Below are 25,912 nucleotides of genomic sequence, written 5' to 3' on the forward strand. Positions count from 1 at the left end.
GGAAGTTGGGGCCCCATGGGAAGTCCCTGTGGTTCAGAGTGCCAGGCAGGGATCCTTTTTCACCCCAGGGCCCCAGTGCCTCCCACGCCCATGTCAGGCCCAATAGAGAGACCTTAGGAATGAGTTCAGGTGAATGAACAGCTAAAGAGAAAGCAAGGGACTTTGGCCAGGTCACTCAAGTGAGGGTGAGCTGCCCTGTCCCATCAGGAGAGAGAAAGATTTACAGGTGGCAAGATTGCAAGCAGCATCATGTTTGACTGCCCTCTCCTTCATCTCCATATTAAGGCATTGCCTGGAGCAAGGCCGAGTTTTAAGTGCACACAATTTATAAAGCATTTTATGGCCTGCATATCAGTCTAAGGCTGGGCAAGGAGTGCCAGGCCTTTTTGTTTCTAACAAAGTAAGGCCTAGAGGGGAAAATGACATGTCCAGACTCTCTCAGAGTTACTGCCATCCTGAAGCTCCGCACCAGGGATCACTGGCTGCTGTTACCTGCCTATCAGCCTCATGGTTATTAAGCACACAGGAGTTGTCCACTCCTTGGTGGGAGGGCACAGAGGCAGGAAGCCAGAGCACGTTGGTTGAACCACAGAGAAACAGGAATCAGAGAACTGAGAGCTTCAGAGAAAGTTGAGAGAATGCATCTCTGGCCTTCTGCAGTGAGTCTTGACAGTGGTACAATGGTGAAATGCAAGCATACTTGGAAAACGGGGTAAACTTCTAAGTGATGCTGTGATTACATAGGGTAGTCAGCATAATGCTCAGGTCATGAAATAACCCAGCCCAAGTCCTCTTCTTGGCTGTTTCCTGCGATTGGAACATTCTTTCCCTTCCCCGGCTCAAATGCCACTTCCCTGGTCACCTTCTAAGATATCTGCCTGGGTACCTCATAGACATGTCATGCATTTGATTTCTCCTGTGACCCTTACCCCCACAAGGAATTAGCTTATTTGAATCTTTCCCTCTCCACTTCCTTTCATTAGAACACAAGTGGCCTTGTTTGGCTTGCAACCAGTGCTTGTGAGAGCACTTGTAAGAGCCACAGGCAGGACTAAGTCAGGATGTGTTTTGAATAAATGTGTGCATGTGTGATGGTCTCATAACAGTTGGGTTTGGGGTGATACAAAGGCCCCACCTCATAAATCCAGCTCCTTTCCCACATGTGACCTCCAGTTTTACGTAGATAAGAACCAGTTTAGCTTCTGCTAGCCTGAGTCACCCCTCTGGAAGCTGAGCCTGGCTTGGCTTCAGTCATCAGCAACCCACCTCCTAGAGCTGACTGGCCTGTGTAGGAGTATGGGAGTGGCCAGCTCCCCCCTCTTATTCTGCTTAGGTAGCTGGGAAGGCGGGGCAGTTCCACCCTGTGAAGGTCTGTGCCATAGACGCTGCCTGGGTGCTCCTTTATACACAGCACGTATTTCTGGAGCGAGACGTTGGAAGGCAGTGGAAGACCTTGTGTCCTGTTTAGCTCCTCCATGGCTTCAGGTAAGCTCTTTGAAGTCGTGTGAAAAATAAAAGAGGAATTGTCCACCACTAGTGTTGGCCAGATGCATGGAGCACTAGGCTATCGCGAAAATCTGGCCAATGGGAAGTCACCACATCCCAGGAAACTACCTAGATATGCTGGGGCGAAGGGGGTGCGCCCGATACAAGAAAAGTCGCTAGAGGTGCTGGACGTTCTCCACTGTTTATGGAAACAAGAAATTGATGAAATGTCTCTGTAAGGTGGTGGAAAGAAGTGTGTGTGTGTAATGAGAACTGCTGATAGGAGGTCACTTGTGGCCACAAGGTTGAAGAGTGATAGAGCAGGGCAGAGTCTGCAGAGGATTAACAGATTGACACTAGGCAACTTCTAGACATGTTTGCCATAAAGAATATAGGCTCAGGTGGATGTTCTTAAAGGAAGAGCCAAATATTATCTGTGGTACTATCTAGTATTTCCAGAGCCAGACAGACTCTTATTTTAAAATAGCTTATTCCAAAATATATAGGACTAGCAGACACATAGGTGTTACATGCTGGTAAGCGTGAACTGGGTTGAATTCAGGAATCAGTGCAAGCAAGCACAATATAGACACCACAGTCCCTGAAAGAAGGATTCAGAAACACATTCAAAAGCCAAAGTGATGGAAGCTTCCAATGGCAGCTAAGCAGAAACCGTGGCTCTAAGAATCAAGAGGTCAAGCATGTGATTTGATGGGGAAGAGGGTGCTGCGTGAGGCAGGAGCAAGGGTGTAGCATGTACCTCCCTGAGTCTTTCTCTGTCTGTGGAGTCCTGCTCCTTACCTCACAGATGATTCTTATAAAGAAGGAAGGAAGAAAGAGAAGGAGAAAGCAATGATGATGGGAAGAATAAATCCTGTTTAGGACCCACATCTGAAGACAGGTTAAGAATGCTAGCCACTAACACTGTCTTAAAATAAATGACTTAACTTGAATCAATGGTGGATGTGACCATTCTTTTATTTACTCTGGTCTTTTCCTGGGTGAGAAGCTCATTTTTGGCTTGAGTATATATTTCAGTTATCTATTAGTCTCTGTGTCTGTCTTATTTATCATCTATGAATTCATCTATCATCTAAACTACACATCATCTATCCAAATGGATCATATCTTTGCCAATAAGAACAAGCTACATTAGCAAGAGACAGTCATTAAATCAACGTGTTTGCAATTTGTGGCACCATCCACCAGGGTTCACAATTTAGAGTGACCAATCATGCTAGGTTTTTCAAAGACTGAGGAGCTCACCAAGATACAGAATTTTCAGTAATGAAGCTAAAACAGTCTTTGACAAACCAAGATAGTTTGTTATTCTAGTCCATAACCAGGTAAAAATGGCTTTTATTATAACCTATACAAAGGTTTAAAATCATTTTTTCTTACATCCCATACACTTTTCCCTATCTCCAAGCAGTTATGAACTAAATAGTTACTCCATAGGACAATGAGCCAGAGGCAAAAAATAAAATCATAAGAATAAGTAGAGTTCTTGCTCTCGTTGATCTTACAATGAAGCAAAGAAGGTAAACACCTGTGGCAAGACAGTATGTAGTATGGGAAAGAACAAAAACCAGAATTTAAACCTTGCCTCAGACAGCATTTAGAGGAAGTATAGTCTTTCTGGGCCTTGAGGTTTTTTCTGCAAGCTGTCCAAGCGCATTCCCATCATGAAAGTGTGTTCTATGATGTCCACCTTACACAGAGTAGATTGGTATGAAGAATGTAGTACAAGATGGTGTATCACTCAGTGGCAGACTATACCACCTGTGGTAGTTTGAATGAGAAATGCTTGGGCATTTGTCCATTTGGTGCCTGGTTGGTGGTCGGTCTGGAGCAGTTTAGTAGGTGCAGCCTCGCTTGAGGAGAACATTACAGTGGGTGGGACCATTTAAAGCCTCAGTCCACTTCTAGTTCATGTATGCTTTGTGTCTGTGGTTGAAAATATGAGCTCCCGACTGCCTGCTCCAGGCACGATGCTTCCCCTACATGATAGACTCTTAGCCCTTCTTGAGACATATAAACTCTTTTTTTCTATAGGTTGCTTCAAATTATGGTGTTTTATCACTGAACATAAAAGTAGTGAATGCTCCAACAGAGGTGGTCACTGCAAATGACAGCATAGCCGTGCCCTGTCTCGGAATCCCTGTCCATCTCCATTATCTCTCGCTTTATGAAGTTAACCATCAGGAAAAAGAACATGTACCTCTGAAGACATGATAACTATAAAAACAGTGACATCCAGAGCCAATCCAAATCACACCCACACACCATGGAAGTAAAAGCCATTTAGGAAGACTTAACCTCAGAAAGGATTCAGGGAAGGCTTTTGGAATCTGGATCTGGGAAGAAATTAAGCCTCTTGAAAAGCACTGATGCACATTTTTTATTTACTCCCTGCCTCCTGAATGACCTTTACTAGCCAAGCGAGTACACATGATCACCTTGACATCAGAAAGGTAGAGGGCTGACGCCTGGGTAGAGATGGCCAGAAGCACAGCTCTCTCCAAACCTGCCCTGCCCTAGGGAGTTTCTAACAAGGGGTTTTATTAAGATGAGCTCAAATACCTGACATAGGTAGCTAGAAGCAGATGGACAAAAAAAAAAAAAAATCAGATATACCATCCGGTGTTTTTCCCCCTTCCTCTCATACTAGTTTATTTATACATGACTTGAAAGGAACAACTTTGGACCACTGTTTTAGTAAGAATTAGCAAAATTAGATTAATATTGCCAAAACTATATGGTGTATACATATAGTGCCCAGCTATTCGAGTGTTGGCTAGAGGCTTTCAGATGATTTTGCTACAACTCAGGGTGCACACTTACTCACCCAAGGCCAAATGCAGGCATCTCACAAATGGTGCCTGGTGACACACGCTCAGCTCCAACACAGGGGCAATACTCACATCAGGGTTCATTAAAGTTTCTTAGTAATATGGATCTATCAGTAAGAATGCAAGGCGTGAGAGACCTGCATGTGAACCATTTGAGGCTGAGAGGAGTTTGGTACTGGAACAAATAAAGATGGTTTCTCTCCAGAAAAAAAAGAAAGTCAGCCAAATGTTCCTGCCTCTGTGGGGCACTGGAGCTGGCAACACCCAGTTGCCAAGTTCCCACTCACAGACACAGGGTTGATTGCTTTAAATCTTCCTTAGTGGGAGCACGTAAGCTGTAGCAACTGGGAGATGCTGTAAATAAAATTTACAGAGGAGACAGAGTGGTTTCACACAGCATAATTCAGGCTGGATCACCCCCGTTCTATCTTCTAGTAGTAATCTAACTATAGTCTATCTTCTGACCCCATGACTATTGGGATAAAACAAGGCTGACAACACTCTCCAGTGTGATTTTCCTTAAGATGGATCTTAGATCCTTGGGGTAGCATTAGTGGGCTTTCTTGTTCTGGCTCCCATGCAGCTCTCCCACTGTCCCTTTTAACTCTATCCCCAAACATGGTGAATTTGAATGTTAATACCGTCACTTTGATAAGATCTAGAATCACCTAGAGAACAACCCTCTGGGTATGTCTATATGGTAGTTTGTAAATTGAATTAATTGGGTGGGAAAACTGTACCAATTTGTGGACTTCACCAGTCTATGCTCGGCACAGGACTAGATAAAGGAAAACAAGCAGCTGAGCACTAGTGGTCATTACTCTCTGCTTCCTGACTGCGGACGCTGTGACCAGTGAGCACTAGCGGTCATTACTCTCTGCTTCCTGACTGCAGACGCTGTGACCAGTGAGCACTAGCGGTCATTACTCTCTGCTTCCTGACTGTGGATGGTGTGACTAGCTGAGCAGTAACTATTGATGCTGTGACCAGCTGCTTTCTCCACCATGATCAACATTCAAACAGTGAGCCAAAACAAACCCTTCCTTCGTTTTGCCTTAGTTGGTGTTTAATGACAGAAATGAGAAAGGAAGTAATAGGACTTTTTAAAAATGTGGGTAACACCCAGCTCCATCAGTCCCTGTGGAATCTCTCCCTAAGCTAAGATTTTTGAGAATCCATTGACCGTGGTTTGGTGAGCTCAAAACAAACTGGTTAAAATTTATACATTATATTCCATTCAGGGAAATGGGTCTGTGCAGTCTGAGAGAGACTCCTGGAGAATTAGAACAGCCCTCTCAAGTATCCAAACCCACTTGTAAATGAGCTCAACTCTTATTTGGGTAAATGTTACCTGGGACCTCAGGGTTCTGGGCCAGTTGCCCAGCAGAAGCAAAATGACCCATCTAAGGATGAAGATAACATTATACACATCCTTAAAAAAAATCTCTACATGTTAAATATACAGTGTCCCTGAGCAAATATAAAGTAGCCAGACATGTGGTGTTAGTCGGCTTTGTGATTATATAATAAAATAGCTGATATAATTAACTTACCAAGAGAAGGAATTTAACTGGGTCACAGCTTTGGAGCCTCTAGTCCAAACTTAAGTGGTCTTATTGCTTAGAGTTTTATGTGTATACCAGATATCAATACTGCAGAGTACATAACTTAATCACCTAGGAAATAAAGAACAAGGAAAAGGCAGAGAAATTCCCTTCAAAAGTATGCCTCCAGTGGCCTAAGGCTCTTTCTCCAAAACCTCAGTAAGGCCTTTTCAGGAACCATAATATATATGCAAGGCAGTTTGTGCATCAAAGGAAAACAGACAGTAGGAGACCCAGAAGGAACTCCAATAATGGAGTTATCAGGGACACCCTTTTAAAAGCACATGCAGGAATGAGAAGATGGCTCAGTTGACAAAAATGTTGGCTTGCACAAACATGAGGAACTAATTTCAAATTTCCACTATCCATCTTAAAACTGGGAATCACCATGTGAACCTGTAATCCTAGCACTGGGTAGGTGGCAGAAGGAGGGTCTCTGGGGCTCACTAATGTAGCTGAATCCATTCAGTGAGAGACCCTACCTCAAAAAATTAAGGTGACGAGTAGTGAAGGAAGACACCCAACATTACATATGTGCCAGGAAGTATTCATGAACCCCAAAAGACCAAGGAGCCGACTCTGATGTAATCACGTTAGGGTCTCTTTATTACAAACTCGAGTTTAGGCTTATTCACCGTCAACCCACAAGATGGTTTGGTGAAGCAGCCCTGAACCCTCATTGGGACAGGGTTTTACAGGAAAATGGGAGCAAGTGAGGGGTGTCCAGCCTGGCAAACATCTGATAGAATGACCATTGTAAGCGGACAGGTGGGTGTTCTGAAGCAAGATCGTGAACAATCACAAAAGGTCTGAAAGTGCATCTGAAACAATCAGACTAATCTTTGATTAACTGTTGCAAGGAAGTAGCTACAGAGAAACTCTGGGGTACAGGCCAAGAACAGGCCATGGGGTTCTTCCTGGTTCTTGAGTGCAACTTGGGTTCTGCTGCAGGTCAAGTTCTCAGGTGGTTTTTTTTTGTTTTTTTTTTTTTTTTTTTTTTTTCTTTTAAGACAGAGTCCAGACCCAAGATGGAGTAGGTTTGGCGCTCTCTCTCTCTCTCTCTCTCTCTCTCTCTCTCTCTCTCTCTCTCTCTCTCACACACACACACACACACACACACACACACACACACACACACAAAGTACGTAGGCCCAGATATTATATTATTATATTTCCAAAGAAGACAAGTTTAAATTTTCTGATAGAGAGCTACAAACTATATTGTTTAAAAAAAAAAAAAAAGGAATCAAATGGAAATTCTAGAACTGAAAGACCTTATCAACTGAAATTAAGAACTAGCAAAGATCTACCAAAAATTTCCATGTGGTCAATGCTGTGCTTAATATATAAAAGGCTTCAACAGAAGACAGCTGTAAAGGTGGTCCCTCCTTGTAACCTGATGCAAAGGTAATCTTAAGGCCCCTGACCCATGTGTGAGAACACTTTTGTTTATACCCTGCTGTGTCCTTAAAGCTCCTGTTATTGCCTATTGCCTCTCCTGATGTGTGGATAGCTCAGGTTTTCTATCCCCTTGCCTCAGTAGAACCCAAAAGGAAGTCACAGGGCTCTGTTTGTGTTGAGATCCTTAAGCTTGTTCAGGAAGTAAAATCTGGGCTGCACCTCCCAGAATTGGTGAGCAGTGTTGCCAAGATCACCAATAGTAACACCACAAGAAAAAATTAGGAGTGGAATTGAGGCCAGAAGAAGAAGAAAGAAAGAAGACTTTTTCCTTCCTCCTCTTCCCCCTCTATCTAGTAGGGAGATCTGCTCAGGCTCACCACAGAAAATCCAGGAAGGAGCGTGGATCAGTAGCAGGGAGAGGAGGAGGTGTACAAGCTGTACATGTGGGCCAGGACTGCAGGGCTGGTGGGCACCGTGACTCATCCTTCCCATTTTGCCTGAAGTAAGGAACTACGCACAATCACTACTGTTTGAGTAATTCCCACGTGCCAGAACATCATCTTACTGAGTTCTCATAGCAACCCACGTTGTGGTTTCCAGTATTAAACCTGGTTAATGGGTAATGAAACTGAGATCTAGAGAGTCTGGGCACCTTGTCTGAGGCAGTACAGCTTAGAGTGATGTAAGAGGATTGAAACATGGGGTCAGCTCAGGTCCCGTCTCCTGCACACTCAGAAAGAACATACTGCTGGCCTTTGTGGAGATGAAAGTGGTCATGGAAAGGAGACATAGACCAAGGGAGTCTGGGAGCCTAATGTTTCTAACCTCAAGGAATAATCTCTTCCCGTCTGATTTTGGGTTGAGGTCGGAGAAAGATTACTCAGCAGCTATCATGATGGGGAGAGGATTTTGCTTAGACCGTTGTCTGAGGGCAGAGACTAGTATAGAACCCGGCTATTCGCCTGGCAAGTCACTTCTCTTCCTCAGGATTCCTTCTTAAAGAATGTTTGCGATGATGAGACTGATCTGATGTTCTAGCAAAGCCTCACCAGTTGACTAAAGTTTGGCTCCTCCAACAATACCAACCAACCAGAGCTCCCCAGGGTCTAAACCACCAGCCTGGGAGCACATAGGGAGGGACCCATGACTCCATCTGTACATGTAGGGGAGGATGGCCTTGTTGGGCATAGGTGGGAGAGGAGATCCTTGGTCCCACGAAGGCTGAACACCGAGTGGGGGGGTGGAATTCGAGGGTGGGGAGGTGGGAGTGGGGGGGTAGGTGGGGGCAAATACTCATAGAAGCATAAGGAGGGGGGATGGGATAGGAGGTTCCTGGGTGGTGGGGAGAATCGGGTAATGGGATAAAATCTGAAATGTAAATATAATATCCAATAAAAATGGAAAAAAGAAACAAACAAAAAAAAAGGGCTTGGCTCCTCTAGACATGTATCCTCATTAAGAAATCTCTAGTTTTTCATTCATCACTATATCAGTAGCTATCAAAACCTCAGTTTTCAAAAAACAACGTTCTATAAAAAATCTGAAAATGAAATGAAAAGAATAACAAACTCTAATATAGAAAATTACATAGTATAAAATGGACCAAGTATGTATAACTTGACATTCTTATATACTACATGTAGAAATCACGGCATTTGTAAATATCATCATATTTACAGGACAATGTGATACAAATATTTATGCTTCACTTTAACTACTGTTAAATTGTCTTGTATTTCTTGTGTTATTTTTGTCTTCCTATGAATGCATAATAAGAAATCAAATACATTTAAGGCATAAACTTAACATCTTGATATAAGTTGTAGAATTTTCACCATAGACAGGCTAATTAACACATCTTCCTCCTCACATAAATCCCATTTTTCTCCTCCTTTTTCCTCCCTTCCCTTCTCCTTCTGCCCTTCTCACTTCCCTTCTTCTTCCCTCTTAGAGGGGAGAGGCAGTGAGGCTACTCAGCAACCACTCTCACCAAGTTTCAGTGTATAGTAAACAGTGCTATTACTGTCATATGATCCCTGGATATCCAGAACTTGCTCATCTTAGCAACTTGGCAAACGTTAGATCTGTGAAGCAGCATAGAGGCAGAAGAGAGACAGGCATCTGACCTTCAACAGATGGGGCTGTGTACAAGGGGAATTGAAGGGTCTACCAGGAGGCAAAGATAACTGCAACCCTTTATAGGAGTGGGGCCAGAAGCTTGGGAATACGGAAATTGTTCCTTTTGTAGTGGCCTACACATCTCTGCTTCCTAAAATTGTTGGCTCAGAGCCACACAGGCTATCCTTTCTGGGGCAACTGGAAACAGTTGAGCAAAGTCATCTGTACTCTCTTAGAGGTTATGCTTTACAACAGAAGCAGTCAGTCCATCAGCGTGTCTAGCTCTATGCATTCCTTGGCATCTCCTGCCTCTGGCAATCATCAACCTATTGCCTATTTCAGGGTTTTAATGTGAATTTTATTGATATGTAAGGTATAGTATCTGTACAAATAAATAAGTAATAAAAAGAGTCCAAGGTGGCTTCAGAAGTACATTAAACAAGCATGAGAGAGCTTATGGGAGCTGGATGGCAGCTACTTCACCTTTCAACAGTGTGATAGCAACGGTTTGTACCTGGTGACTAATAAACCTTTCAGAAACTTTAAAAGCTTAATTAATTCAGCAGTCCGGGATGTTGTAAATAACTAGGCAAGTTCATGCACATCCTCTCCTTCAGCCAGCTTCACAAAAGATTTTCAAAGCAAATAAAGAAACGAGCAAACAGAACATCCTCTTGGCTGTCACAGGTAGATAGAGCATTTTTCTACAATAACTCAAGAAAGATATGTACTTGCCATTTTGATTTTCAAAATTACCATCCAGCATTATAGTAGCAAACACATCCCATTGGTTGGGGGAAATAACTCTTGAAAGACTTGACAGTTCTTTTGCTTCTCCGCGAAAGGATTTAACTCTCCTTTGGATAGACTCTGGTTTCTTGGGTTGAATAGCACTACATCCATTGAGCAGTGGTGGGCTCACCTTTAATCCCAACATGAGGGAGGCAGAGACAGGAGGATCTCTGAGTTCAAAGTCAGCCTGGTGTACAGAGTGAGTCCCAGGACACTCAGGACTACACAGAGAAACCCTGTCTCAAAAACCAAAAGAAAAAAGAAAATGAGGTCAAATTCATCCAGACCAATGAGTATGTTAGGGTAATCTGGCCATAAGAGCTGGGGTTTAGTCCTCCACCATTAACAAGCCCTACAACCCTTCTTGATGTCTCTTTCTGAGTCTCTTTAAAGTAGTGAGAGGTTGAGATAAGGTGACCACTATGCTCCCATCCAGTTCTAAAAATGCTGTGTGTGTGCTCCTGACAGCACTCTCCCTTGGGGGAACACACAAAGACTCTCTTTCCCTTTTAGTAAAATACAATAGGAAGACCCTTACCATTCTCAACTGCCAGAAAATTGCATGAAAGGAACTTAGTGTTTATTAATGCTCACTTGGGTCAAACACTGAACTCCCTCCTTTCCTTCTACCTTCAAGGAAGACATGATTCTCCTTATTCTGAGAATGAAGAGGCCTCACAAATAAATAAACCAAGTGACTTTTTCAAGGTCACACAGATGGTAGTGACAGGTGGCAGAGAAGGAGTCTGGACCTGTTGCTGTCCACACACTTCATCTACTTTTCCATGATTTGAGGATGAAGTCACCTCTAAAAGACTCCAGCCTCACAGAGGACCACCACGCTAAGCTCCTGCCTGCAAGCATAACAGACTATCATTAATGATGTCAGGGATTGATGCTTGCCCATGGGATGGTCTCAAGTTGGGCCAGTTATTGGTTGGCCATTTCTTCAGTCTCTGCTCCATTTTTGTCCTGCATTTTTAGGGGAGACAAATTTTGAACCAAAAGTTTTATAGGTGGGTTGGTGTGCATTTGGGATGTAAATAAGATAATAATAATTATTTAAAAAAAAAAAAAAAAGACTTCAACTTTCCAGATGTGAAATTGGGGAAAGATGGCTAATTTTAACACACCTATTGGAAGGACTCATTTCTCTAGAGCAGAGGTCAGCAGACTTCTGCGCCACATGTGATCTGTCCCATGTTTTGTAAACAAAGCCTGTTGGAGCAGAGTTGACTTTTCTGGCTTACAAATTGCTTGTGGGTGCTTTTGCACCATGACGGCTGAGCTGAGTATTATGCTAGATTGGATAGTTCACAAAATACCAAATATTTATCATCCGGTTCTGGACACAATGTTTATCCAGAGTCTAGCCAACTGTCCGTTCTCCAAAGTGACATGACACTGTTCACCAGGCCCTATCGCTTGCCTTCAGATGAAGAGGACATTTCTACTCAGATCTATTGGGGTGGGGGTGGGGGGCAGGAAGGATCAGCAAATAGACTCAGAGTACCTGTCATGCAAATAAGGGAGTCTAGTTTTCTTTGTCCTCTTCTTCCCAGGAACACCATGAAGGGGAAACAGAGAGCTCAATTTTGGGGAAATTACACAGGGTAAGGGGGAGGAGATCAGTTACAACACACCATTGCAACACTCTCAGGGTTGACAGTGACAACAGCAAAGGTTTCTCTTTTTGGAAATATGAGGGTTTTTCCGCTTTTGACAATGGAACGGAATGACAGCAGCGCAGGCTGGCGAACTTTCTTTATAAGCAACCACCTTGAGCCTGAAATGGCAGTCACTAGTCTCTATTGCCTTGCTGCAGCCTCGGGATGGAAATCTGCAGGGGACCCTACAGTCACCTAATCTCTCTCCTTCTCATCCTTCTGTTTCATTCAGAGGCAGCCTGTCGCCCTTTTGGGAAAAGACCCTGCAAGATGCAAGCTTTCAGGTAAGTCTACCAAAGACATAGAGTTGCATAGACCAAGGGCCAGAGACACATACCATATGTCCAGGGTATATACAGGAATGGAATGGAAATGGCTGTACATCCTTGATTCAAGAACAGTGTGCTAAATGCAGTCTTCAAGGCTTAAAGTATTCCATGCCTGGACAACAGGACAGTTGATTATGCTCCCTTTCTCAGATGTCTAGATGTTCAGTAAGTGATGGACAGGCATCCAGGAAGAACGCTAGCTTTGTGATCTAGCAAAGAGGAATACTGCAACAGGACACAGTCAAAGGCTCCGACCAACAGTCTACACTCGTCTGTGTTGACTTGGAAAATATCTCTCTTTGGAGTTCCCAGTTTCCTTATCTGTAACATGATACTGGTTTGGTGATAACCCTTGTGTCCCTTACAGGATTGTGAACACTAAATACATGAGTGATACTGTAACCATGTTCTGAGACCTGTGCTCTGAGAACTGTAAAGTGCCTGAAAAATGACCTGAGTTTTAAAATTGGATCAAGAGCCTTGGGAGATGCCATCAACCATATAGTTAAAATGGCAGGCCTCGATTTTGATTTAAAAACGAATAAAGAGATTGTTGGTGTATACGATCTGCCTTTGATCCTTCCTGAGAATGAAGTCTGTGTTGAGTCACTTCCCCTTTGACCCTGTCTGCTTTAGACCCACAGCTGGAGGCTGGGATTCTGACTGTGAGTCTACGCATCTATCTCAAGGCAAATCTGTCCCACAGATCCAGTAACTGCTTCGTGAGATTTACTACCACATCCTCTTAGCAGCCCCAAGAGAGGTCCCTGGAGTCCTGTTAGCAAGATTATTGAGTCCTTTCAGTTTGAAGCTCACTGGAGATGTAGAGACCAGTCACAAAGGCACAAATACTCCTTCACATACAAAGTACTTGGTTTGACCTCCACCCATCACTTAGCTTCTGGGCTGCCCCAAGCTACCCAAGGAGTTCTGTCAGCTACCATGATCAGTAAAGACACAGCTCCAAGGTCATATCATCAGGGCTCTATTACCACACCTCACAGGTGCCTGCCTCTCTGAAAGCCAGAAGGCTCTTCACCATAAAGTCAGAGAGTGACAAACAGGCCACTAGAGAGGAAGCTGATTTGTTCCCAACGACAGCTGTCCCTGCCAGACCCAGAGCAGGTGATCCAACAAGAGAAGTAAGGGCTCTAGTTACAAACTTGCAGGTCTAAGAAGCAGAGTGGCTTAAAGTAGGAGTAGTAGTCAAGCCAGAGTAGCTTGGCTACAGTATAGCCCAAGCCTTGAGCCTGTGATACTATGTGGTGGCCACTAGCTACAGGTTGCCATCTAAATTTACACATAAATGCATGAGAACAGAAGAAAGTCCTGTACCTGGCAGCTCTACTTAGTGGAGTGAATATAGGATGTGTTTGCATTGCCTAAGGTTCTATCAGATCCTGATGCTCTACAGAAAATTCTGCTGAAGCTATGGATGTCCATGCTGGGATTTGGGGGTAAGGAACAGGAAAGGAGGTTTTCTGTTCACCAGCTGTGAGAGATGGGCCCATCTCTTACGTAGTAGTGGCTTGAATCTTCTCATTTGTGTTATGAAGTTAGTAAGCACCACACTTCCAGCAGATCTAGATGTAAATTTGATGACTGAAGAAGTGGGAAAGGGCTCTGTACTGCCTATTCCAGCTAGGCCATTTTGCTTTTCAGAATCTGGGATACTAACCAGAAGACCTTCTACCTGAGGAACAACCAGCTCCTTGCTGGGTACTTACAAGGACCAAATACCAAACTAGAAGGTAAGTGGATAACAAGGAAGCTGGTATAATGTGGCCATGGAGTCCTTTCCCTGCTCCTCTGGTCACAGGTGGGATGTTGTCATTTCTGTTGAGTTGGCAATGAGTGGCTTCACTACCAGGAGACCCATGGGAGTGGCTTTAAGAGAGCAGAAAAGATCGAGGCTGGGTCACAACACCCCAGGGACACAGCTAGGAGGAACAGGGGCCAGAAGGCACCACTGCACCTCCTTAGTCCTTCTGTGCTGGTAGACCACCATGCCTCAGTGATATTCAAACTCTAGCCTTGCCCTAGGCTAATATAGTATGTGCATGGGCTGGGTAGCAGTTTTACTGTAGATACCGCCCTTATCATGTAGTCATCTACACTAGGGACAAAGCTAGATGAACTTGGAGGAGAATCATCCACAAATTCTTCAGTTTTTCTTTTAGAAAAATGAGGGTACTTAGTTGACAGAATTTGGATTTTCCTTAGCTGTGGAGCTTAAAGTTCCCACATCTCTGTGATGGAAGGAAGGATTGCCTACATCTCCTCAGTATTCCCTAAGCCCTCTACTTTTCTGTATCACTCAGGAGTTATGCAACTGGCTTTTCCTGTCTTTCTAGTAATTCTCCCATGAATACACTCAAGCACAGAAAGCTAGGTTTTCTATTGCTACCCAATAGCAGGATGGAAAGGTGGACTGTATGGAACCTATTCATGGGCCTTGTGAGCTTTGTGCCTCTGTCTACTAGCAGTGTGTCTGCCGACCTGGAGGGCTGGTTCGCTGGAGAAAGGAAAGGAAAGTTGGGAACAGAGTAGAATCTAGAGAGCTGGTCCTTAGGCAGACTGTGCTCACTTGAATCTACTGCTTGGAAGCAGACTAGAAAGATAGTCTTCCTGACCTTCTGACCTTGTAGTTTTAGTATAAAAAGGAGACAGAAAATATCCACAGACACTCCCCTACCCCTGCCTCCTCTTCTCTCTTTCTGACCCTATTCTCTACTCTTCTCCAGAAAAGATAGACATCGTGCCTATTGACCTTCATAGTGTGTTTTTGGGCATCCACGGGGGCAAGCTGTGCCTGTCTTGTGTCAAGTCTGGAGATGGTATCAAGCTCCAGCTGGAGGTAAGAATCTGATTTAGCTATCAAATCTATCTAAAACCAAGTGGCTATGACAAGCACAGGCGTTTCTCATGAGCCTGGGAGCATGCAAGGATGAGGGAGGCTTTTCCTTCCTCACAGAGGATTGTTTTGAGGTCACTCCTGAAGCAGTGTCCAGTGTTCTTGGTCGGTATTGAGTATCCAAGGTAGTTTCTCATCCTCTAAACCACCCTTTATGGGACTTCTTTGTATTCAGTAGACATTCTGAGCTTCCTTGTAACGTGGTGGCCAACTTTTATGAGAGATTGTTCCAGAAAATGGGCCTCAATGTGAAAGTGCTTATTAAACTTGGACTTACATACGTCTGTTGGCAGAAGCCTGTGGTGTGGTTGATATGGACTCATTGTAAAAAGGCACTGCACAAGGGTCTAAACTCTAGGAGGAGACGTTTTCATGGAGAAGCACCTCTATAACACTGTCACAGGACCTGAACCACCACGGGTCTTGTGCTTTCTAAACCACTTGAACTTACCCTCTTCTAGCAAGGTCAATTCTCAAGACTATACACTTCCAATGATTATCTATGCTACTGGTTATCTAGTATCTATGCTACTAATTTGCATCCCTGTGTTACTCAGGGATTACAGTGTTACAGACCTGTGTTACTCCTTTACCTAGTCAGTAGTAATGGCTGTTCAAACATTATCTTGAGGGCTAGCTGGACAAACTTTAACCCAACTGCAAATAGAAACAACCATGAGTTTGTTGCTAACTCTTACCAATGGGCAGGACCACCTTTTAGAGGTGGGTGGAAAGGAGTGACTGTTTATTTTAAATGTAATAAGGATGACCAGGGTATCTCACATAATACACCCTATGGGCTTTGAGACACCCTACCCCTTCTTTACATCCCTCTTTCCTTAAAAGAATCACATTCGGACAGATCACTGCTGCTATGGCCTTAATCTATGCTGATGGGAACATGTATTTGTTAGACTTACTGGGCCATGGCCACAGTGGCATGAATGTGCAAGAGATGACACAGGACAACCCCTTCTACTTGTGCTATTTTAAGAAATCTGGAGCCTGTGCTTTTTGGCCAGGTCTCCAAGAGCTCATTTCTTGACCATCAGAGGGTAGCAGCCTTATGGGAGGTGTGGAGATAGGCAACCAGGACTTTCTTGGCCCTCAGCAATTACCTGACCATTTCTTGACTTCCAGGAAGTTAACATCACTGATCTGAGCAAGAACAAAGAAGAAGACAGGCGCTTTACCTTCATTCGCTCCGAGAACGGCCCCACCACCAGCTTTGAGTCAGCTGCCTGTCCAGGATGGTTCCTCTGCACAACACTAGAGGCTGACCGTCCTGTGAGCCTTACCAATACACCAGAAGAACCCCTTACAGTTACAAAGTTCTATTTCCAGGAAGACCAATAGTACTGTCCCACTCCCAGGCCAGCAATGACCATCAACTGTTTGATCACTCTGGCCATCATTGGGGTCTAAGGAACAACTTTTGCAGGTGGACAGTAGAAGGAGACAGAAGAGTCCTGATGACAGATCTCTGCCTTCAGTCTGTTGGCTGACCTAATCCCCATGATGATTCCAGAATAATCTTTCAAATTGGATCATGGCAGGCCTTTATTCAAAGCCCTTTCTGGTTGCCTCTGCCATCTGAGTGAAGTGTAGAACACTTGCTTGGCCTAGGTGTCTTCTGTTCACACACACAAACACACACACACACACACACACACACACACACACACACACACCAAGTCACTTGACAATATGCCCCAAGTGGCTCCCTTACCCTATTTTATAAACCTATGCTGGTCTATGGAGCAGGTTTTTATCCTCCTTGTTAATTCATTTTGGGTTTTTTGATGCTTGGGATGAAACCCACCAGGGCATCACATACACTAAATATGTGCTCTACCACCACGCTATGCTTCCATCTCAGGAGGACATTTTTAAGCATTGAGAAAACAGAAATTAAGGATCTCATAGTTATTTTATTAGGCCAGCCTTATTCCATACAGGGGAGAGGCTTCTTGTGGAAATTACTTTCTTTCTGAGAGAAGCTGGGGATTAGATGCTCCTGCATTTGTGAAATGGTTATAAGCATAAAAAAAAATAAGTAATAGGCTCTCCTCCTTTCCTTTTTGTGTGTGTGATGTCCTAAACTGACAAGTTAAAATTTGGTGGACTGTAGTAGTCCCATAATCTTCCCCCTTCTTTTTTTTTTTTTTTTTTTTTTTGGAAATTTCCAACATATGTATTTCTCTGTCCAGCCCAAACACCATCTTCACTCCAAACCTACCACAGCTGCCCAAAGAAGTTCCCCACTATCTCTGTGAAAATGTGGCTCTCAAGCTCTTCCCGATATGATGAATGAATGAATCTACTGATCATTTCTTGGGCAGGGAGCATCATGTTCGTGTGTGTTTGTGTGTGTGCGTGTGCTGTGTGTACATGGTGTGTGTGTGTGTGTGTGGGGGGGTGTGTGTGTGTTTGTGTGTGTGCGTGTGCTGTGTGTACATGGTGTGTGTGTGTGTGTGTGTGTGTGTGTGTGTGTGTGTGTGGGTGGGTGTTTGGTCCCTACAAGGATGAGCACCCTCTTTGGCTCCTAGAAGACACTCGGAGAATATGTGTTATATGTGCTCGTGGAAAATTTCTTACTCCTCCCTGTGATTTTAGCTTTATTTTACAATAAAATACTGAAAATGTCCACTTGGTTGGTTGGGACCATGACCTGAGGCCTAAAGCATAAGGGTGCTGGGGAAATAGGAAGGGCGGGAGATTTTTTTTAATTCTATGGCTAAAGAATAGTTGTCTCCTCTCTGAAAGTCTTCTTCCTCATTTCTGGGTAACAAGAAACCCTTGCCTATGTTATAGAGTATTGTTGTCCACCAGGAACCCACCAAGTAAAGACAACCCAAATACCTATCGTGGGTGAATAAACATGCAAGTATCAGATCTGCACTCAACAGAAAGCCCCACAATGGCAAAGATAACGAATGAGCCACAAACAGCTCCACCCAGCCCAATAGATGAATCTTAACAAACACTTGGTTCAAAAATCACTAATGTTCAAATGCTCCCGGGCAACAAGTTAATAGTCGACAAAGAGGAAAAACAAATGTTCCACTGAATCCTGTGATCCTGTGGACATGGTTTCATCTCCTGTGTTGTTTGCCATGTGTGCTCAGGATGAACTAGTTAAAACTCTTCTCAGTGTTCCCATCTCTGTTTACAAATAAAAGCTTTTGCAGAAGAGTGATCTACCACCTTTAGTCTTTGTAATACCCTTCTCTAATGAGTAGTAATATGGTTACTATTATCAGTCCTGGAGGAGTTAGTGCACAAGGACTCTATTTCAAAGCTTCCTTGCTTCAAGTATGATCCACAATTTGCAACCCCATCATTTGGGAATCAAATGCCGGCTCCTTGGGCTTCACACCAGACTTCCTGGCTTAGAAGCTCACCTTAACCAGACTCCTAGATAAAGTATCCAGGCTAACATTTGAAAAGCACTACTTTTGACAGGTGTGGTGGTGCACACCCTTAGATCCAGAACTAGAAATCAGAGGCAGGCAGATCTCTGAGTTTGAGGCCAGCTTGGTCTACAGAGCAAGTTCCAGGACAACCAGGCTACACAGAAAAAGGATGAGGAGGTGGACAAGAAGGTGGATGAGGAGGTGGAAAGGGTGGGGGGAGGAGGACAAGAAGAGGAGAAGGAGAGGGAAGAAAGGGAGGAAGGGAACAGGGAAGGGAGAAAGGGAGGGAAGGAGTGGGGGAGGGAAAATAAAAGCACTGCTTTCCCAAACTTCTGCCATGCAGTGTACAAGCTCCAGCACATTTACGAATAGGGTTAGCATAATTATAAACTCCACCTTCTCTCTGTCTCCCCAACTCCCTGTCTCGTGACCATTCCAAAACCTCCCCCTCTTTCAATTAGCAATAATCATGCCTCAGATAAACCTCATTGGCTATGATACTGCCACTGCACAAAGCTTAAAACTTCCCCCTCTTATTGCTGTAGTTAGACTTCAGGTGTTCCTTAAAATACTCTGAAAGGAAAGCTTTAGGCCACAACCATCTGCAACAATGTCAGTCCAACACATCCAAGAGTCTCTGTCTCATGCATATATACATCAATATCTTGTGACTAGTAGCTACTCGGAGTTAGCCACTGCACACATCAGTAGGAATTTACAAATTAGGTCAGCCAACAAACCTGTGTGGACTGGATTGAGACCAGGCAAGTTTTGAAGAAGCTCAGAAACCAGGGAAAAGTGGGGAGCAGAGCAGAGAAAAATGACACCACATGGCAGTAGCACTCAGGAGCTTTAGTGAGCAATGCTCTTTCACCAGTTCAAGGTGGATCCTCACCACCAGGATCTGCCCAAGCCTGATGGAGGTCCCACACAGAAGGGGAAGAGAGCGAAAGAAGTCCCAGGGTAGATGGGAGTGGAAGAGGAGGTTTCCACACCTAAGGAATGTCTCTCAGAGACACATCAGGGAATCTCTGATTTTGACTCCAAAAGTAAGCAATATTGCCTAGGGTTTAAATCCTTGGCATAAAGTTATTGGGTTTAGTTGGGTCTGTATCTTGGTAGCCAATAGGTCTTTAGTGGACAAACACCTGCTTATTTGGACTATATTTAAAACAACAAATGTGCAGACATTTGAGTTTGGCACAGCTGGGGTTTGGAGCTCTTGGCTTGCACTGACGAAACCAACCAATACACAAAATCCATCTTTGGATTTGGAGTGGAACAAGGAATGGGATGCAGCAGGGGAGACCAGGCTTAGGTAGCACATTCAAGGGAAGTCTCCTTCCAATTAGGAGGCAGTAAAATGGTGAGACCGGTGTAAGTCTGAGGACATGAAAGCTTAGGTTGTGAGGGTCTAAGATGCTTTAAGGTATGTAAATGCAACTTGTAAAAGAAAGTAATCTAAGTTATATAAAAAATGAACAACTCTTAAGATTTCTTTCCTTCACTGTGCTATTGTTATACTGACTTCGAAAGTTCAGAATTTTGTCAATCAAGAGTTCTGATAAGCTGGGCGGTGGTGGCACACGCCTTTAATCCCAGCATTTGGGAGGCAGAGGCAGGCAGATTTCTAAGTTCGAGACTAGCCTGGTCTACAAAGTGAGTTCCAGGACAGCCAGGACTACACAGAGAAACCCTGTCTCAAAAAACCAAAAAACAGAAAAAAAAACAAACAAAAGAGTTCTGATGAGCTATTTGTTGTAAGTCAGGTGCTCACCAGCCGTCTCTCTCTGCACCAGCAGCTCATTGATGTCATCACCCACCGCCATGTGATAGGTCTCATTGCCACTGTCACTGTGAGTTCATATTTCCAGATCCCAGACACCCCAGATTGCTCTCTCTCTCTCTCTCTCTCTCTCTCTCTCTCTCTCTCTCTCTCTCTCTCTTTCTCTAAATGAGAAAATTGCTGATTTTTCAGAAGTGTATGATATACACCTGTAATATTGGGTAGCTGAGGCAGGAGGATTGTGAGTTGGACACTACATGGATTGCAAACTGAAACTACTTTAAAGAAAGAGAGATTGATAATTCCCTACTGTCTCAATCATAAGGTTGGCTAAAATGCTGGGTGTGGGAGACACAGCTTAGAATAAGCATTGGAGAAACCAGGATCATCAACCACAGGGAGGCAGCTTAAGGGGGTGCTATTTTCTTCAACAGAAGGAAATAAATGGCACCTGGCTGGAGTAAGTGGTTAGAAAAAGTCTGGTGATTTTTTTTTTTTTTTTTTTTTTTTTTTTTTTTTTTTTTTTGGCTATTCTATTAGGAGCCAACCTCCACCTGAATCCCCACAATATCCTGAGAATTGTTTAGGCCTTGTCAACAGTGACTAGAACTCATTCTTATGCAAGAGGCCTGTCTTAGGGTTTTACTGCTGTGAACAGACACCATGACCAAGACAACTCTTATAAGGACAACATTTAATTGAGGCTGGCTTTTACGTGTTCAGAGATTCAGTCCATTATCATTAAGGCAGGAACATGGCAGTATCCAGGCAAGCATGGTGCAGGAGGAGCCTTCATCTGAAGGCTGCTAGCAGAAACTGGTTTTCAGGCAGCTAAAAGTAGGGTCTGAAAGCCCACACCCACAGTACCACGCCTACTCCAACAGGGCCACATTTTCTAATAGTGCCACTCCCTGGGCAGAACATATACAAACCATCACGAGGTCCCATGTGCTTTGCATTCTCCACCAATAGAATCTATCCTTATGCTTGTCACAGATCCTACATCCTAGCCCTTGTTTATCAGCCAATAGAATTCATTCTTATTGTAAAGGTCACAGGTGCTTTGCTGCCTTGATAGGGAGTTTCCATGTAACTATGCCTAACACTGTATTGTTATAACTGTCATATGGAAACTTTTTTCAAAAGTTTTACTATGCTTAAATATATAAGAAGGATAAACGGTAAGGTCAACCTGGAGGTTTTTTGGTTTTGGTTGGTTGGTTGGTTGGTTGGTTGGTTAGTTGGTTGGTTGACTGGTTGATTTGGTTTGGTTTGGTTTGGTTTGGTTTGGTTTGGTTTGGTTTGGTTTGGTTTGGTTTGGTTTGGTTTTTTGAGTCAGGATTTTTCTGTGTAACAACCCTAGCAGTCCTGAAACTCGCTTTGCACACAATGCTCTCCTCAAATGCACAGAGATCTGCCTGTCTCTGCCTCAGTGCCCACAGAGTTTCATTCTTCACCTTACATCTCCAACTGCCTGAGGGTCATAAGGCTTGTGGGGTACCCGACAACTTGGAACTTCACTTTTTGGCATATAGTTTAAACAATGTCACTATGACTGATATTAAATTGGTGTAGATTTTTGTAGTTTTGTTTATAAAATATCTAATCCACAGAAGTAAATCTCAAAATGTTTTCTACTGAACCCAGTTATCTTAGAAAAGTATGGAAAGATTGTGAGAAAGAATTGGGTTTTTATTTATGAAGTTGAATAAAGGAACCATGGGCTTTGGTGTGTTGATCACAAGGGGGCAAAAAAAGAAGTTCAGAAAATTACAACCAGAGGGCAACTATCCAAAAAAGAATCTTGGGTAGACACCTCCAATTAGCTCAGTTCTCACCTCAGACTAGTCAAAGTTTGGGTTTTTTTCCAGACTCCCCAGGGAAAATATGCCCCCACCCCCTTCTAGGCTTTCTTATGCACCAATCAAACCAATTTAAGATAGTTACTTGGTAAAGTGCATAACCCCTCAGGACTGTGTTCCCCAGGATGGCCTTATCCTGTGGCTCTGTGTACTTCCTAGAGACCATTCCGTATAGCTCTCTAGATCTTAGCCCCTCTTCTGTTGCTATATTCTGAGAGGAATATGGCATCTCTCCCTATCCCTCTCAAAGGATCAAAGGGACCTCAGGGCACCTTTGGCCCTACAAACACAGTACTGTGTGTTCCAGAACAGAGCTTGAAAATTACAGTTTTAGCTGGGTGTTGTTGTTGTTCCAAAAACTATTTGAAAGCCTCATTCATATCAGTGGGTTATATTTATTGTTGGGTTTCAGACCCCGGAACAAACAGCTGAGATGAATATCTTACATACCAAAGCAGACCTGGCCTCCAGGTTCTCCCAACATCCCTCAGTCCCTACCTAGCATATGCTGCCTTCTACCCTACCATCCCAGCCCAAGGGCTGGGCTTCCCCCACAGACTCTTTCCTATATAAGTAGACATTTTAGTCTCTCTGTCCCCTTTCTCCTCTCTTTTCTCCCAAGAGCTCTTTCTCTCTTTCTCTTCCTCCCTCCCCACTGTCTCCTCCCGCCATGGCAACTTCCGTGGCCTCCTTCCTTGGGGCTTGAGAACCTGTCCTCCTTAGAGGATATAACCTACAGTTATACATACTTTAATCTGGCTTGAACTGGCTCATTTTACCAGTGGAGAAATAACTTAACATTCATAGCCAACCAAAAGCAATGACATATAAAAAATGTAAGTGATATATAGAGACCAAGGAGTGGTTCCATCTGTCATCTATTTTGTTTGAGCAATTGGAAGGCCCCTTCCCCTTTAATTGGTTGACACCCTTACAACAAGCAAGCAAGCCAGGGGAAGCAAGCCAGTAAGTAACATCCCTCCATGGCCTCTGCATCAGCTCCTGCTTCCTGACCTGCTTGAGTTCCAGTCCTGACTTCCTTTGGTGATGAACAGCAATGTGGAAGTGTAAGCTGAATAAACCCTTTCCTCCCCAACTTGCTTCTTGGTCATGATGTTTGTGCAGGAATAGAAACCCTGACTATGACACTGGCCCTACTTTTTATCTGTCTGTCTAAAATTATAACCAGTATATGGGTGCATTATTGTGGCTTTGTTTTGCATTTCTCCAATACCAATGAAGTCACACATCTTTTTGTGCTTATTGCCTATTTGTCTATCTTATTCACAGATATTATGTTCAGGTCCTTTGTCCTTTCCATTTCCAGACAGGGTCACAGTAAGTTACACTACCTGTTAAGCAGTGGGGGGTTGCAGACCTTTGACACCAGCCCTGGCCTTTTGTGTATTTTTAGAATTGGATTGTCCTTTTTATATTGAGTTATAAGACTCAGATATTAAACAGTCCTGTGTGTACCAGAACCACCTATTGAGAAGGCTTTCCCTTCCCTACAAATTACCTTGATACTTTGGCTACCAGATTTATAGAGCTATATTTGGGCATCCTAACGCTGTTGTCCTGGTCTGATTTTCTATCGTTTTAGTTTGAAATATTTGCTCATATTTCTTATGGTTTATTCTTCGACCCACATCTTGCTTAGAAGTGTATTGTTCAATTTCCAAATGTCTCCTGTGGTTTTCTAGATAAGATACTGTTGTGTGCTCTTAATTTTATGTCCTTGTGATTAGACAACATGGCCATATGAGTTTCTACATGGGAATTTAGAATCTCTGGTAGCCCTTGTGGGATGTTCCCTGCATAACTGCAAAGAATGTGGGCCATAATGTTGGTGTAAAATTTCAAAAGGTTAATTTGGTCAAGTTGGGTAACAGTGTAGTTTAGGTCTTCTGCATCCTCACGGATATTTTATACATTGAATTCACTAGTTTCAGCACAGGGGGTTAGAACAACACAGTGATGACTGTGTTTTCTCTCTCATTTCTCTCAGTTCCATCGGCCTTTACCTGGTATACTTGGTAATTTCATTGTTGGGTTCATGTATATTAAGAATCATCTTAGTAACCTGATACTTTTCTCACTTTACATTGACACTTTTATTAATGATATTATCTCTGTATTAAATTTTACTTTACCTAAGATTGAACCTTACAAGGGCTGAAAAGATGCCTCAGGAGTTAAGAGCATTGGCTGCTCTTCCAGAGGTCTCAATTCAACCAACAACCACATGGTGGCTCACAACCGTCTATAATGGGGTCTGATGCCCTCTTCTGGTGTGCAGGCATACATGCAGATAGAGCACTCATATACATAAACAAATAAAGGTTTTTTTAAATGCTCAAAAAATTAAACATTGTGCAGTATATTTCCCCCATTCTTCTCATTTCAACAAGTGTACATATTTGTTGAGTGTGTCCTTTGTGATTTCAGTGCAAGTAGGACATGTTTTATTAGCCCTTTTGGTGGCTCTGCATTTTAATTGAGGTGCTTAATGTCAACTGATCCATTTTTATTATCCTATTTGTCTAATAGTAATCTTTTATGTATTTTACTGGTTTGTCCTAAATTTAAATTGTATACGTAATGTAAAAATCCTGTGACAATACTGTTGTCCCTTTTGTACTTTGTGAATTTTATGCATTCTGCTTCTATATGAGTTAATAAACTTCATCATCATGTGTCACTGTTTTAGTGAGTAACCTTTTAGATAATGTAATAGAAACAATAGAAGTCATAGACTTAGCTTTCTAGTGCTCTAAGTTACTTTCATATTGTCACCCTCATTTTGAATAATTTGTTCATTATATTTCATAATAATACTAACAAAATTTATATTGTGCTATTTATTTGTTATAATAAATTTAAATGTGTACATATTCTTAATTATAACATAATTTGTTTGGATAATTTATTTACTTTTTCAGACTTTCTCTTCTTGCTTCTTATTTAAGAAAATTTCATGGATACAGTTCAACAAGGTGACAGCTTATTATCTGGCATTTCTGTGTATCTGTATGTGTGCATATGTGTCTTTGTGTGTATATACCACATGTGTGCAGGTGTTTAAAGAGGCCATAGAGGATGTCCGATCCAGTAGTCAGTGGTGTTGAAAAACAAGCTGAAGTCATTGAACTGTCTCTCCGGTCCCAGATTGTTTTTCAGCACCTTAAAGCTGCCATTTCAGCATCTCCCTGTCTGATGGCTTCTGAGAGAACAAGCTCATTCCTGGATGCAAGCTGTGTCACTCTTCCCTCTGGATGCTTCTTAGTTTTCTCTGTCTGTGTTAAGTGAGCAACTATGAAACGCCTCCAATCTATATTCTCCCCAGTCTATATCCCTGTCATAATCTCATAGAAAACAATTCATGACAACAACATCACAGCAATATTGCTAAATAGATTCCTTGAGCCCCAGTGTCTACAACGATGTCTGTTCTTCCTTAGATCTTAAATGTCCCTAAAGGTACATATGCTACAGGCTTGGTCCCCAGGAGAGAAGGTGAACCTTTTAGGAGGTGGGACAATGGAAAGTTGGGTCATTAGCGCTCTGCCTTTGTAGAGGGTGAATATTACTCCTTCCTGTCTCTCTGGTGTTTCCTGGCCACCATGCTGTGAAAAGCCTCCCCACCATGCTGTGAACAGCCTCCCCACCATGCTGTGAACAGCCTC

General features: G+C 43.2%; 1 protein-coding gene and 1 pseudogene across 3 annotated transcripts; one reads left to right on the forward strand and one right to left on the reverse strand.

Annotated features, from left to right (window-relative positions):
• Positions 1-1,347: 1,347 nt before the first annotated feature.
• On the forward strand, positions 1,348-18,361 carry Il1rn (interleukin 1 receptor antagonist). 3 transcript variants are annotated; one of them, XM_034506755.2, is made up of 5 exons: positions 1,348-1,485; positions 12,152-12,203; positions 13,911-13,999; positions 14,993-15,105; positions 16,303-18,361. In XM_034506755.2, exons 1-5 carry the CDS (start codon positions 1,476-1,478, stop codon positions 16,516-16,518), a joined length of 480 nt encoding a protein of 159 aa, XP_034362646.1. In that variant the 5' UTR covers positions 1,348-1,475; the 3' UTR covers positions 16,519-18,361. The 3 variants fall into 3 exon arrangements, with proteins under 3 accessions (XP_034362646.1, XP_076793603.1, XP_034362645.1); XM_076937488.1 differs by lacking the exon at positions 1,348-1,485 and adding an exon at positions 11,730-11,865; XM_034506754.2 differs by lacking the exon at positions 1,348-1,485 and having other exon boundaries at positions 11,943-12,203.
• Positions 18,362-19,027: 666 nt separating this feature from the next.
• On the reverse strand, positions 19,028-19,096 carry LOC117712247 (U4 spliceosomal RNA; annotated as a pseudogene).
• Between the last annotated feature and the right edge of the window lie 6,816 nt (positions 19,097-25,912).

The sequence above is a fragment of the Arvicanthis niloticus genome, chromosome 6 (assembly GCF_011762505.2).
Source record: "Arvicanthis niloticus isolate mArvNil1 chromosome 6, mArvNil1.pat.X, whole genome shotgun sequence".
NCBI classification, from domain to species: Eukaryota; Metazoa; Chordata; class Mammalia; order Rodentia; family Muridae; genus Arvicanthis; species Arvicanthis niloticus.